Source organism: Engraulis encrasicolus, chromosome 4 (assembly GCF_034702125.1).
Source record: "Engraulis encrasicolus isolate BLACKSEA-1 chromosome 4, IST_EnEncr_1.0, whole genome shotgun sequence".
NCBI lineage: Eukaryota > Metazoa > Chordata > Actinopteri > Clupeiformes > Engraulidae > Engraulis > Engraulis encrasicolus.
The window spans coordinates 36,353,924-36,366,518 of NC_085860.1; the positions used below are offsets into that span (position 1 = coordinate 36,353,924).

General features: G+C 46.8%; 1 protein-coding gene and 1 pseudogene across 1 annotated transcript in view; both read left to right on the plus strand.

Moving 5' to 3' along the window:
• The first annotated feature begins 1,972 nt into the window (after positions 1-1,972).
• Positions 1,973-4,102, plus strand: LOC134448075 (tubulin alpha-4A chain-like; annotated as a pseudogene).
• A 2,978-nt stretch (positions 4,103-7,080) lies between these two features.
• Positions 7,081-12,595, plus strand: part of LOC134447730 (MOB kinase activator 2-like) — a 67,514-nt gene continuing 61,999 nt past the window's right edge. The window contains exon 1 of the mRNA XM_063197348.1: positions 7,081-7,534. Coding sequence (XP_063053418.1) covers positions 7,518-7,534 — 17 coding nt within the window. The 5' untranslated portion in view covers positions 7,081-7,517. The remainder of the gene's footprint in view (positions 7,535-12,595) is intronic.

The window sequence follows — 12,595 nt, forward strand, 5'->3', positions numbered from 1 at the left end:
GCACTATTGACTGCTTTACCAGAATGGCAATAACCAAGTCTCAGTGCATTACTAAAGGCCTTGTGTTTTATTGTATTGTGACGTAGCCTAAACTAAAGACTAAAATGTTTAGACTAAAACTAGACAAAAATGTTGAGGACTTTTAGTCGACTAAATAATGACTAAACAAAAATTATTTGTGAAAGACTAAAACTAGACAAAAATGTTGAGGAATTTTAGTCGACTAAATAATAACTAAACAAAAATGATTTTTGAAAGACTAAAAGCGACGAAGACTAAGAATGGACTTTGACACAAGACTAAGACTAAAGGGCTCTGCATACTTCACGTGCGCACTTTGGCGCGTTTGGCGCGAGAACCATTAATGACGTCATCACTTGCGCCAGACTATTCATACTTCAAAAGCGCCCTTACAGGCTTTCGCTCGCATTGTCGGAAGTGCCCTCTGCTGTTCATGAGAGAAACGGCAGTATCTTTCGCAACTCGCAGCGTGAGTTCTACGGATGTATAAAATAGAAAGCCAAACACGGCTGCTGTAGGGCTACTGAACGTCTGACTTGTGACTTACCACATTGAAACATATATTTTTTGTTGTAGCCTACATTGCCAGATCATTCCAAGACCATGAGAGCATTGTTCTGGCGGCAGAATTTATAAATAGATCGCCGAACACAACGTGCTTCTGAACAAAGTAAACAATTGTTTCACTGAACAACATTTAAGAGAGAAGATAAAATAACTCTCTAGGACATTTTATTATCCTCAAAATGATGCAGGATCCATTCTGTAGTAGCCTACAGTAGTTGTAGCCTCTCTTCGCAACTCCTGCTTTGTCTGCCTACCTGCATGGTCGCTGGTGGCGCACGACAAGTTACAAAAAATGTGGGGTGCACGACGTCGCGCCACGGCAGCTCGCGCCACGGCGTGTGACGTCATTTTGGGTCACGTGACGGCGCGAGTGAGGTCGTGAGTGAGGTCGCGAGTGAAGTATGAAGGAGGCTAGCGCCAGTCACGCCAAGTATGAATCCGCCTTAAGACTAAATAAAAAAATGGATGACAAAATTAACACTGCTCCACACAGCCTGGCATCCCTGATATTCCACCTTTCTGTACAGACGTGTCGACGTAGGTGTTCGTTGCTAGGTAGGTGCACAGCCTCCTAGAGATAGCGCTGAAGAAGATCTTCGATTCGATGCACAGGAGAGAGATGATACAGAACTGGTCAAGCTGGGTGGAATCTTCCTCCTTTGGGATCCAGACCCCTTCAGCCGTTCACCATTGCTGTGGGATCTTCCCCTTCCTCCAGAAGACCCGTAGGATTTTCCACAGCCGCAGCAAGAGCTTGGGACAGTTCTTATACACCTTGTATGAGGTGCCGCTCTGTCCTGAAGCACAGCATGCTCTGGCTTTATGGACGACTTCCTTGATTTCCCTCAGCTTCAGATCTGACATGTCGAACTGAAACTGTGGCGTGGGAGGATCAATGAGGATGTCACAGTCTCCAAGTTCCAGGTCTTTACCGGGGTCGCAGACCATCTCCGCGAGGTGTTGATCGATGTCTTATTTGGAGGAGGCCAGATTTCCACTGCGCTTCTGGCCAAGGAGATCTTTGGTGAACTTGAAGGGGTTGGCAATGAAGGCTGCACGCTGACGAGCCCTATCGCGCCGCCGCGAGATCCTCTTCTGGTGGATGGACATCAGCTTTGATAGACCATGGCGCTCCTCATCTCCTGCCTCCTTGTACTGGGACTTCAGTACTTTCATCTCCCGCCTTAACAGATGGATCTTCTCTACCCTATGGTTCCTTATGTAGGGTGTTCCAGGAGCTTTCTTCTCCTCATCACAGAACCGCTCAGCTGCCATCATGACAATGATTGTTGTCATGGCTTGCAGCTTCCGGTCCGCCTCTCCCTTGGATATTGACTCCAGAATTTGGTCCACGTCATCGTCGAACTGCTTCCACAGAGTAGTCATGGTGGCTGCTGGCCACTTTATCTGCCTCCGCTCCGACTGCATGCTCAAGGAGTGCGGTGCCAACACTTGGAGGTTCCGAGCACTGTGGGGTGACTCCGGGCAAGGCCCATCCTGCGTCTCACCAGGTGGAACACCTGTGCGTTGTGTTGATCCTGCTCCCCCCAGGCACTTCATCTTTGCTTGGTGGATTTTCAAGCCGCGCATGTTCTTGCAAACTTTTCCACAAGTACACTGTGTGCTCATTGTCGTTTGTCCATTGCCTTGGTCTGTTGCCGTTATATCCGTCCTGTTGGGGTGTGTGATCGAGCGGTTACCCAAAAAGCAGAGTGGATCAGACCAAAGTAGCAGAGGGAGCACAAAATCCAAGCAAAAGTTTTTATTTTCAGGCTTGGTGGCAAATTCAGCCAAAAAGATGTCACTGTAAAATTACTGTAGGTTTTTACAAAAAATAGAATTACAAAATAAATAACAACAAATCCAAAAGTCAAACTTTGGTGTCAAAATGTCCAAAAAATGCTATGTCTTTTTAAATAAGTCAGAGAACAAGAATAGCAGCAAAACTGGATGTTCACAACTTGCTATGTCTCTCACACATGCAGAGAATAAAGTAGCAGCAAAGTTGGAGACACTCACCGGGTCAAGTTCAAACGCTAGACTCCTAGACAGAAGACTGGACAAGATACATGAAGGGGGTGTCCAGCACCATTTCTACACACAGGGGGAACACTTAACAATCACTAGACAACATAAACATTACACATACATACTTTGATGCATCAATCGGACATTTCAACACATTTACATAACAGTTTGACAACGTAAAATGCAGTGTAACTACAGGGGTAGTAGTGCAGAACTGCGAAATGCTCTCTTGTACTTATTGACAGGTGAGATCCGTAATGGCCCCTATCGTCCGCTGTACCACCCAGAGCAGATGATAACTGGCAAAGAGGATGCAGCCAACAACTATGCTCACGGCCACTACACTGTTGGAAAGGAAATTGTGTATCCTTTCCTGGAACGGTATGTGTTTTGAGGAGCTCCCAATCTAGTACAATGCACTTAAAATCCACTGTTGCATGTGGCTTATCTGATCTTTTTCAACACTGATTTGGGATGGGACTGGATGTACTGTATATGCAGTGTGCATATAACAGCCCTCATCCTCTTGGAAACATCGACTTCTGAACAACTGTTATGGGGTATGACTAATGCCCCCCCCCTTCCCTCTTTCTTCTCAGGCAGACCAGTGCACAGGTCTTCATGGGTTCCTCCTCTTCCACAGCTTTGGAGGTGGAACTGGCTCTGGCTTCACATCCCTGTTGATGGTGAGTCTGTCTTCTGGACTACAGTCGGCAAGCTAGAGTTCTCTGTGTACCCTGCTCCCCTGGTGTCCACTGCTGTAGTGGAGCCCTACAACTCCATCCTGACCACCCACACTACTTTAGAGCACTCTGACTGTTCCTTCAAGGTGGATAAATGAAGCCATTTTCGACATCTGCAACCGCAACCTTGATGTTGAGCGTCCCTCCTACACCAATCTGAATAGCCTCATCGCCCAGATAGTTTCGTCCATCACTGCGTCGCTGCACTTTGACGGGGCCCTGAATGTGGATCTCACGGAGTTCCAGACCAACCTTGTACCTTACCCACGTATCCACTTCCCTCTGGTGACCTATACTCCCCAACCATCTCCGCTGAGAAGGCTACCACGAGAAACTGTCCGTTTCAGAGATCACAAATGCATGTTTTGAGCCAAACAACCAGATGGTGAAGTGTGACCCAAGGCGTGGGAAGTACATGGCCTGCTGTGTTCTCTACTGTGGCGATGTGGTGCCCAAAGACGTCAACGCTGCAATTGCCCACATCAAGACGCGCCAGAGTATCCAGTTTGTGGACTGGTGCCCCACGGGCTTCAAGGTGGACCTCTACTACCAACCTCCCACTGTGGTGCTCTGGTCGTTCAAGAAGCTTCACTCCTGGCGAATTCGCTCTGGTAGCTTTATTCGCCTTCCCTCCATAGAGAAATAATGACTTACGCTGCTCAGGTCGCACAGTTCGTGTTTGGTGAACACAGAGCTTTATGAGAAAGTCGGGGCTGACTCTCAAGGAGAGGATGAGGAGGAGGAGGATGATGAATATTAGTCAATATCTGAGAAATAAAATATACTTTTGGCATAGAAAATCCTTTTTGTGTTTTATTGTGGTACTGAATGACTCTTCTCATTGTGATCCTGGTAAGGAGGCAGATGCTCATTCACATAGGCCTACCTATGAACCTACTATGCCCCAATGTTTGCCTTTCAGAGATAAGAGTTTAAAACTAAGAGCCTGCCTGTCTTGGGATTCCGATTGGAATGGAAATATTGAGTTTGCTCTGTGTAGGATGATAGCCTTATTTTTAATGATGCGTTGGTCGCTCTTGTCTAAATTCTGCTAGCTGGAATGCAACTGAAGATGTGTGGTTACATCAAGTGACAATGCCCGGTCAAAGTAACCTGGAGACTGAGTGCATCAGGAGAAACCTTTGTGCTTTTCTCTCTCCCTCAGCCAGCTGTCTGAATTGGACAGTCACCTCACCTGTCTGAATTGTAGGCCTACAGGTAGGCCTAAACCAAGTCACCGAATACATGTGGCACTGGATTATGACAACTGAATCTATTTTGCCTGTCATTGGTACTTCACAGAGCTCTAAAAAAAATTTTTTTTTTCAAACGGACATTAAGGGTTTTGCGTTTATGTACAATTAATACTTATATGTTGCCATTTCACATTGTAGGCCTACTAGAGTTAGGCCACACCTTTGCATACCATTTAATTTCTCCGCTATGATCACAGCATTTTTACCATGCGCATAAAGGACAGTAGCATCGCATGTCTGTTTAAAAGGATAAGCTATGCAAAAGCACAAGTTATAAACTTGTCCATAACGACTCTGGCTCTACCCAGTTGAACAGCCTTACGCGCCTTACTACTTAAAACCTGTGCTGAGGAGCTTGCTCTGCCACTTCAGTTCATCTTCAACAGAAGCCTACAGGATGGGAAAGTCCCTACACAGTGGAAGACATCCTGTCTCATCCCAGTTCCCAAAAAGCCACACCCCAAAGAGCTAAACGATTTCAGACCAGTTGCCCTCACCTCTCACATAATGAAGACCTTTGAACGTGTGCTGCTGACCAACCTACTGAAGCCCCAGGTCCAACATGCTCTAGATCCCCTGCAGTTTGCCTGTCAGGAGAAGGTGGGAGTCGAGGATGCTATCCTGTATCTGCTACACAGGGTGCATTCTCACCTGGACAAGAGAGACAGGGCTGTGAGAATCATGTTCTTTGATTTCTCTAGTGCCTCAACACCATCCAGCCACTCATGCTGAAGGACAAACTGCTGCGAATGGGAGTGGGAACAGGACTGGTGACATCGATAACTGACTACCTCACTGGGAGGCCCCAGTTCGTCAGGCTTGGTGACCATACATCCCAGACTGTTGTCAGTAACACGGGTGCGCCACATGGATCGGTGCTCTCCCCCGTGTTGTTCACCCTGTACACCTCTGACTTCAGCTACAACAGAGACCTGTCACATGCAGAAGTTCTCTGATGACACTGCTATTGTGGCATGCATCAAGGATGGACAGGAAGGAGAGTACAGGGAACTGGTGGAGAACTTTGTCAGATGGTGCCGGGACAATCAGCTGCAGCTGAATGCCACCAAAACAAAGGAGATGGTGGTTGACTTCAGGAGGGAGAGACAGTGGAGACAGTCAACACCTACAAGTACCTAGGAGTACACCTGGACACCAAACTGGACTGGGCAGCCAATTCAGATGCTCTTTACAAGAAAGGGCAGAGCAGGCTCTACTTCCTAGGGAAGCTTAGATCCTTCAATGTCTGCAACAGGCTCCTGCTGATGTTCTATCAGTCTGTCATGGCAAGTGTCCTCACCTATGCTATTGCCAGTTGGGGAGGTAGCATTAGGAAGAGGGATGCTGGACGCCTTGACAGGCTGGTGAGGAAAGCTAGGTCTGTGGTGGGCATGGAACTGGAGGATCTCACTACTACAGCTGAAAAAGGACACTCAGCAGATTGGATTCAATACTTGAAAATGACAGACACCCCCTGCACCCGTTTCTGGCCAACCAGAGGAGCCTGTTCAGCTACAGACTCCGGGCCTTCCCCTGCCGGTGTCCCCAGGGCCACCCAGCTCTTCAACACCATACAGAAAGAGACAATTAAAGAGATTGTCATTGGTGACTGGACTGCATAAACCAGCCCCCCAAACTGGTACGCTCAATCTGCAGCCACTACCCCCCCCCCCTTTCCCGATTCTTTTCTCTACTGAACAGCTACACTTCAAGCGCCTGCACTACCTTGGACACTTTAAGGGTTGCCCTAAACAGGACAATAACCCACTACACCCCACCTCAGCTACCTCACCCCCTGGAATAGCTGCCGTGAACTACTCAGCTTTTGCATTTTTATTCTTCATTGAACGGAGGGACTTCTAGCATGGACAATAATTAGAACTACTTTGGCTCTTGTATGTTTATTTTGATTTTTTGTGAGTGTGAATGCATGGGCGTAATTTTAGGGGGGGATTGTGCGGACATGTCCATACCACTTTTGAGATAAACCTGGTCCCCATCACTTTTTCACAAATATAATTCAAAAACAGCATATCTGGACAATTTGCCATTAAAATGCACCCACCACTTTTTGAGCCAAACCTACACCTCTGTGTGAATGTATACAACATGATACCCTACCAGGACCTTCTGTGTGTGTGTGTGTGTGTGGGGGGGGGGGGGGGGGGGGGCGCGGTAGTACTCAAGACATATTTTTATTTTTACTGTAATGTTCAATTATGTCTTGTGTATGTTTTGTATTTGTGTATTTATGTAAGATGACAGACACCTTAATTTCCTTCGGGATTAATAAAAGTACTCTACTCTACTCTACTCTACTCTACTCTACTCTACTCTACTCTACTAGGCCTACATATCCCAGAAATCCCATCTACTGCGCGAATGGGCGGAACAAATCTACGGGAACGGAGGGGGTGGTCTATTCTGTGTTTACTTCCGGATTCTCTACATGAAGCAGTAGAGTAGCGTAACTGCATCGGTAGGGGCTCAAGAGTCAACGCCAGGGTCCATGACAGATTACGGACTAGCGGCATCAGAGGACACACGTCCAGCCCTAGTTCTTGGGAGGGAGATTCGGCCCTCCGGCAGGCTGTCGCGGCAGCGCTAAGGAGAATTTGATTGCTCTTTCACAACCGTTGCCTTATTGACAAGGCATTTGCTCTGAAAGTCAATGCAGTTCGCTTCTGGAACAGTGTTGACAGTTAACGTTTCCCGATTTACTGGACCACTAATGCTCCCGTTACCTTTAATCTCTGTCTAACGGGAACATCCAGACAATCTCGCCAATAACGACTAGGGAGTGCTGACAACTGAATTTCATCCAGGACACAACTCGAGGTGGCCGAATAAAGTATTCGAGGGCTCGCGCATAGCTCCGGTGGATTTATCCTTAGCCATAAACATGGATTGGCTAATGGGGTAAGTGCAAGTATTACCAGGCTGCCCACTGACAGCTTTTGCTCTGGCTATTTGGCTGCTGTGTTTCCACGTAAAATTTGGCGGCTGACAGCAAGAGCGTCACCTCTGAAAACCATGTGCAAATCGTCCACCTTTTCACTTAGAACTACCCATTGCGAATGGTTACTTACAAGAGAGTGTCATGTTAGGTTAGCCTACAGCAGCATGGAGCAGAACCATCTCTCCCCGGTTCTGTTGTCCGACTGGGGTGGCCAAAACCCAATTCAGTTGTAGTGACAGGAGGCTTTTTGGGAAAGCTTGTTTGTTTACTTGTAGATCAGATTTGGCAATCCAGGGTTGCACTAAAAGGAGAAGCTGTCACTTCATATTTAGCTTGGCGTGTCATGCCGCCCTGGGACATGAACCATAGTCGTACTGATACTCTTTCTGTCAAGGGCGCTATCCAAATAACACACACACACACACACACACACACACACACACACACACACACACACACACACACACACACACACACACACACACACACTAGGCCTACTGTCACTGTCGTTTGGTAGTGGGGAGTGTATGGCCATCAATCATTGTCAATGCCATCAATGTATCAAAATCAAGTGGCTTAGCGTTTGCAATGCCATTCTGTAATAATGAATTCTATAAAGAATGCACTAGGTCTATATGTTGCTTACATTTCATATGGCAATACACGTGGGATGCTATCTCAAGGTTATCCCTATCAGATTTCCATGAGAGTGGGTGATCCTGGTTAGGGCAACAGTGTTTTGGATTTCAGGCTGACTTGTAAAACCTGCTCTAATTTGGATCTTGTGACATCTCAAATATGACAGTTTGGATCTTGGCCAAATCAGTGATGAGCGGCTCAAACTTGGAGTGACCATTTCACAAAAAAATACACCAGGCAGGAAGCAAAACAGAAGCGCACTAACCGCCTCCCCTTTCTCTTAGCTTTGCAGTTTCTGTAGGTAACCATCAGTCTCACTCCTGTCTCATTCCTCTGTGTGCATAGGACATAAAAGCTGTTATGATGGAAAGCATGGCGGCACATTCACTCCAAGCACGTTAAACCACCAAGAGGCTCAGCTGAAGAAAACTGACAGTGCAAGGACATTTCATAGTTGGCCTTTGTGCAGAGTTTGAGCCTACAGTACGTGCATAGGAAGTGGGCCGTCCCTAGTTACCGCGTTTCAGCATTCAGATGAGTAATAATTGATGTGCCTGTTGCTTCCTGTCATTCTTTCCCCTTTCCTCTCACGGCAAAAGCTGACAAGCATTTTTTCGTTCATTATGCGGAAGTGATTCAATTAAGTCCAGACAATTAGGCTACACTTCATCCAGATGCTCTCTCTGGGCTGCCACTTTTGGGGCTTAAGGCTGATTCACAAAGAGCTTTGCCACTTACCAAGTTTTGCATTGCGTTGACTGCCTGAATGCAGCAGGGCCTTCTTTCTTTCCCTTGCGTATAACTGCCAAGCGGTATGTGGTCTCTGTGTGATGGACTCTAATTGATGCTGTGGATCCTCAGTGTGTCCCTGCAGGCTATGTGGTGCATCTGAAGGTTAAGGAGAGATGACTGCCCTGCCCATGTTGAAGCCTCTCTCAGCAGACATGCTTTGCTGGTAGGGATGCAATGATGGAGTGTGTTCACAGCTTTTTGGACTGCTGATGTGGTTGCTGTTCTGTTTCTTTTTTTTTGTTCTTGGTATTTGAATACAAGGTGGAATATTGACTGTTAGACAAAAAAACATAGAATTAATAAAAACGTGTTAAGATTGTGACAAAAATGGACATATCCATGGCGTAGCCATATCCAGATCTTTCATCTAATAAATAGTGTTTACTCAGATACAGGACTGCTACTGTTTAACATGGTTTTCAGAACCGTTCAGTTAGCCCAGTAGGGTTTCCTACACCCAGACGAACCACGGATAGCGATCCAGTCAGAATACCATCGCATCCTTATTAGACGGCTGTATTACTATACTGCAGGTCACTTTGAGCATCCCATGCCAGCCCTCCTGTGCCAAAGCTGCAGATACTGTAGTTCTTTTTTTAGTCAGAGCCGCATTGATATATCAGGTGCTATTAGGTCAAGATGCAGGTCAAAGGTGTGTGTTCTGCCAAATTGTACCAGTATCGGCAAGTGATAAGCTAGCTAGATGAGGTAAAACAGACATTCACTATGGAAGTAGGGTGGCTGAATTCTGCTCAGATTGTATAGCAAATCTTTTTTGGCTTGATCTAGTGGTATGTGTCTGCCCCATCGTCTTTGTGAAATAGGTATTGTGAAGAAATGGAAACGAGGAAAATGCAGCACTGTAAGTCATTGGGCACTCCACACATGTTCAATTTTGCAGATTGTTTCAGATTGATGCACAATTTGCAGATTGATGTTCATATTCATTTCAATTGAGACATGATGCAGCAATAAAATATGACATTACATCTAGAAAATAATGCATCTTTTTTTTAACCCCATCCACTCTGCTTGAGTTTAGATCTAGCTTCGAAATGGCTGTCGACTACAACATCCATGATGCGGAAAGGGCAGAAATAAACTTTAAAGAAACATGCAATCAAAGCCTCATTCATTGGGTTTGTAAATATAACCTCTTAAACCTCCCAGTGATGACAGGAATGATGTCCATGTGCTCCTTAACACATCACTCTCGGGTGGGTGTCTGTCAAGATGCCTGGCTAACCCCATGTGAAAACACTGCCTTTAATTTGCTACTGAAACTATGCAGTGGAGAAGTAAGGCTGTGTCATCTTGAAGTGCCTGTCCTTGTCCTTCACACTTTTTTTTGCTAGTTAGGCATTAGACACTTTTCTCTGCAGCCTGCTCTGCAGTAAATTTCCACGGCGGGGCTGTGATGACTCCCGTCAGTGGCTTAGCAGGGGGCAGTCCATGGAAGAGTGGCGCAGGAGCACCCCAAGTGTCTTGCCTTTCTACACACACACACACACACGCAGACACACACACGCAGACACACACACACACACACACACACACGCAGACACACACACACACACACACACACACACACGCAGACACACACACACACACACACACACGCAGACACACACACACACACACACACATGCACGCGCACACACACACACACACACACACACACACACACCACAAATATGTTTTTTTTTACCTCTGCAGAAGGCAGGTTTGTTGTACAAAAAACAAAAAAGGAACATGACAACAAGCTCAAAATGCTTGAACACGCACTGACTCACACACTTGCCCACATCTCCCCACACTTCAAACTGGGGCCGTATGTATCACATCTGGAGCTGGTCTCCCCCACTGCTCTGATGTGGCCAGAGGACAGAGTGGGAGAGCCAGGCGTGAGTGCATTAGCCGTCCCCAAATTAACTGGATGCTGTGAAGCATGAAGCCGCCTAGTTATTTTTGGGTTCTACCAAAAAAAAAAAAAATTCTGTCATATTAGGCTGCTGTTCTTTGAAGTGAAAATAGGTGGATCATTTTTGCACGCAATATCACTATGTTCGCTACTGTTAAGTTTATGAATGGGCTTTTTGCGGATAACTACGAACGCGTTATTTGTAATGTTGTTCAGTATAATATCTCCCCCTTTTCCACTGTGAAAAATACAAATTCCTAGCTGTGAAATGAAATTGTCTGTGGCACCCACAGTGGCTTCATTGAGACTGACTGAAGCCATGAGATTCTTCCCGAAATCCACCCATCCATGAGGGAATATATTTGCTCACTGCTCTGCTCAGTGTGGCTTGCAGCCCCCTTGCACTGTGTCTGTCTCTGTGCCTTGTTGTTCAGTTTAGTGCAGAGCCGACGATGATGCGCTCGGACGTTTGCGTGCTGCTGTGCCAAACAGGCACTCACTCCACTCTACTCTACTCTACTCTACTCGGTCAGCCCCTTCATAGACCCTTGGAGCTGGAGGCTGGGTGGAAGCAGACATGTGGGGGGGCGGAGGAGGTGGTGGGGAGGCTGGGTTGACGCAGGCACGGCAAGGGGTGGAGGGTCGGGGTGGTGGGGTAGTGTTGTTCTCTCTCTGCATATTAAACTTTGTATGGTTCTGCCTTGGCATGGCACGGCACGGCATGGACTCGACACAAGCCCTCAAGACACAGGGAAAACGTATTCCCCCAACACCCCCAAGCCGTCCAGAATATGACATAAAGTGGAACTGGGATGATTATTGTAGACAAGGAACCATGAGTGCATGATGATTAGGGCTGTAGCCATACACTCAACTCACGGTTCGGTTCGTATCACGATTGTTGGCCTACGGTTCGATACACCCCACGATTTCTGAAATGTATCTCATTTGACGCTTGGAAGTATTATCACATTGAATCTCATGGTTGTTTTCTGGACTGAAGGATAACAAAACTTTGAAAGGGCGTATCACGATACTGCCTCCTTACATCATGATACAGTGTCGTGACTGAGTATCACGATATCTTGGTTCGATCCAATATCGTTACAGCCCTAATGATGATGATGAGGAGGAGGAGGAGGAGGAGGAGGAGGAAGAGGATGGTGTGAGTACAAACATGATGATGGTTATGACGATAATAATGTTAGGAGTGCAAACAATACCACAGCTTGGCATAACTGGCTTTGTCAACCACTCATCCTGAAAGACTCAACAGAGTCACCGCCTTGTGTCCGTGCGTGCGTGCGTGCGTGCGTGCGTGCGTGCGTGCGTGCGTGCGTGTTTTGTTGATGTCTCAGGGCAGGTTTGGGCTGAGTGATGTGACGTGATGTGAGGTAGAGCCCCTGTATTTCTCCGCAATGACGTGATGGCACGAGCGGGAAAAAAGTCACAGAGAGACAATGAGGGCCAAAAAAACATCAGGCCTCATGGGACCCTGTTCAAAGCATCGGAGTGGAGGGAAGGAAATGGTCCCTTCCTGGGCTTTTGGGGATAGTGCGTAGTGTGTGTGTGAAGGGGATATTTGGTGGAGGTGAAAAACTGACCAAAACTGATCCACAGATGGCTTGCTGTATTTTTAGTTGCCTGCAGTGTCTCTCCACGTCACTAT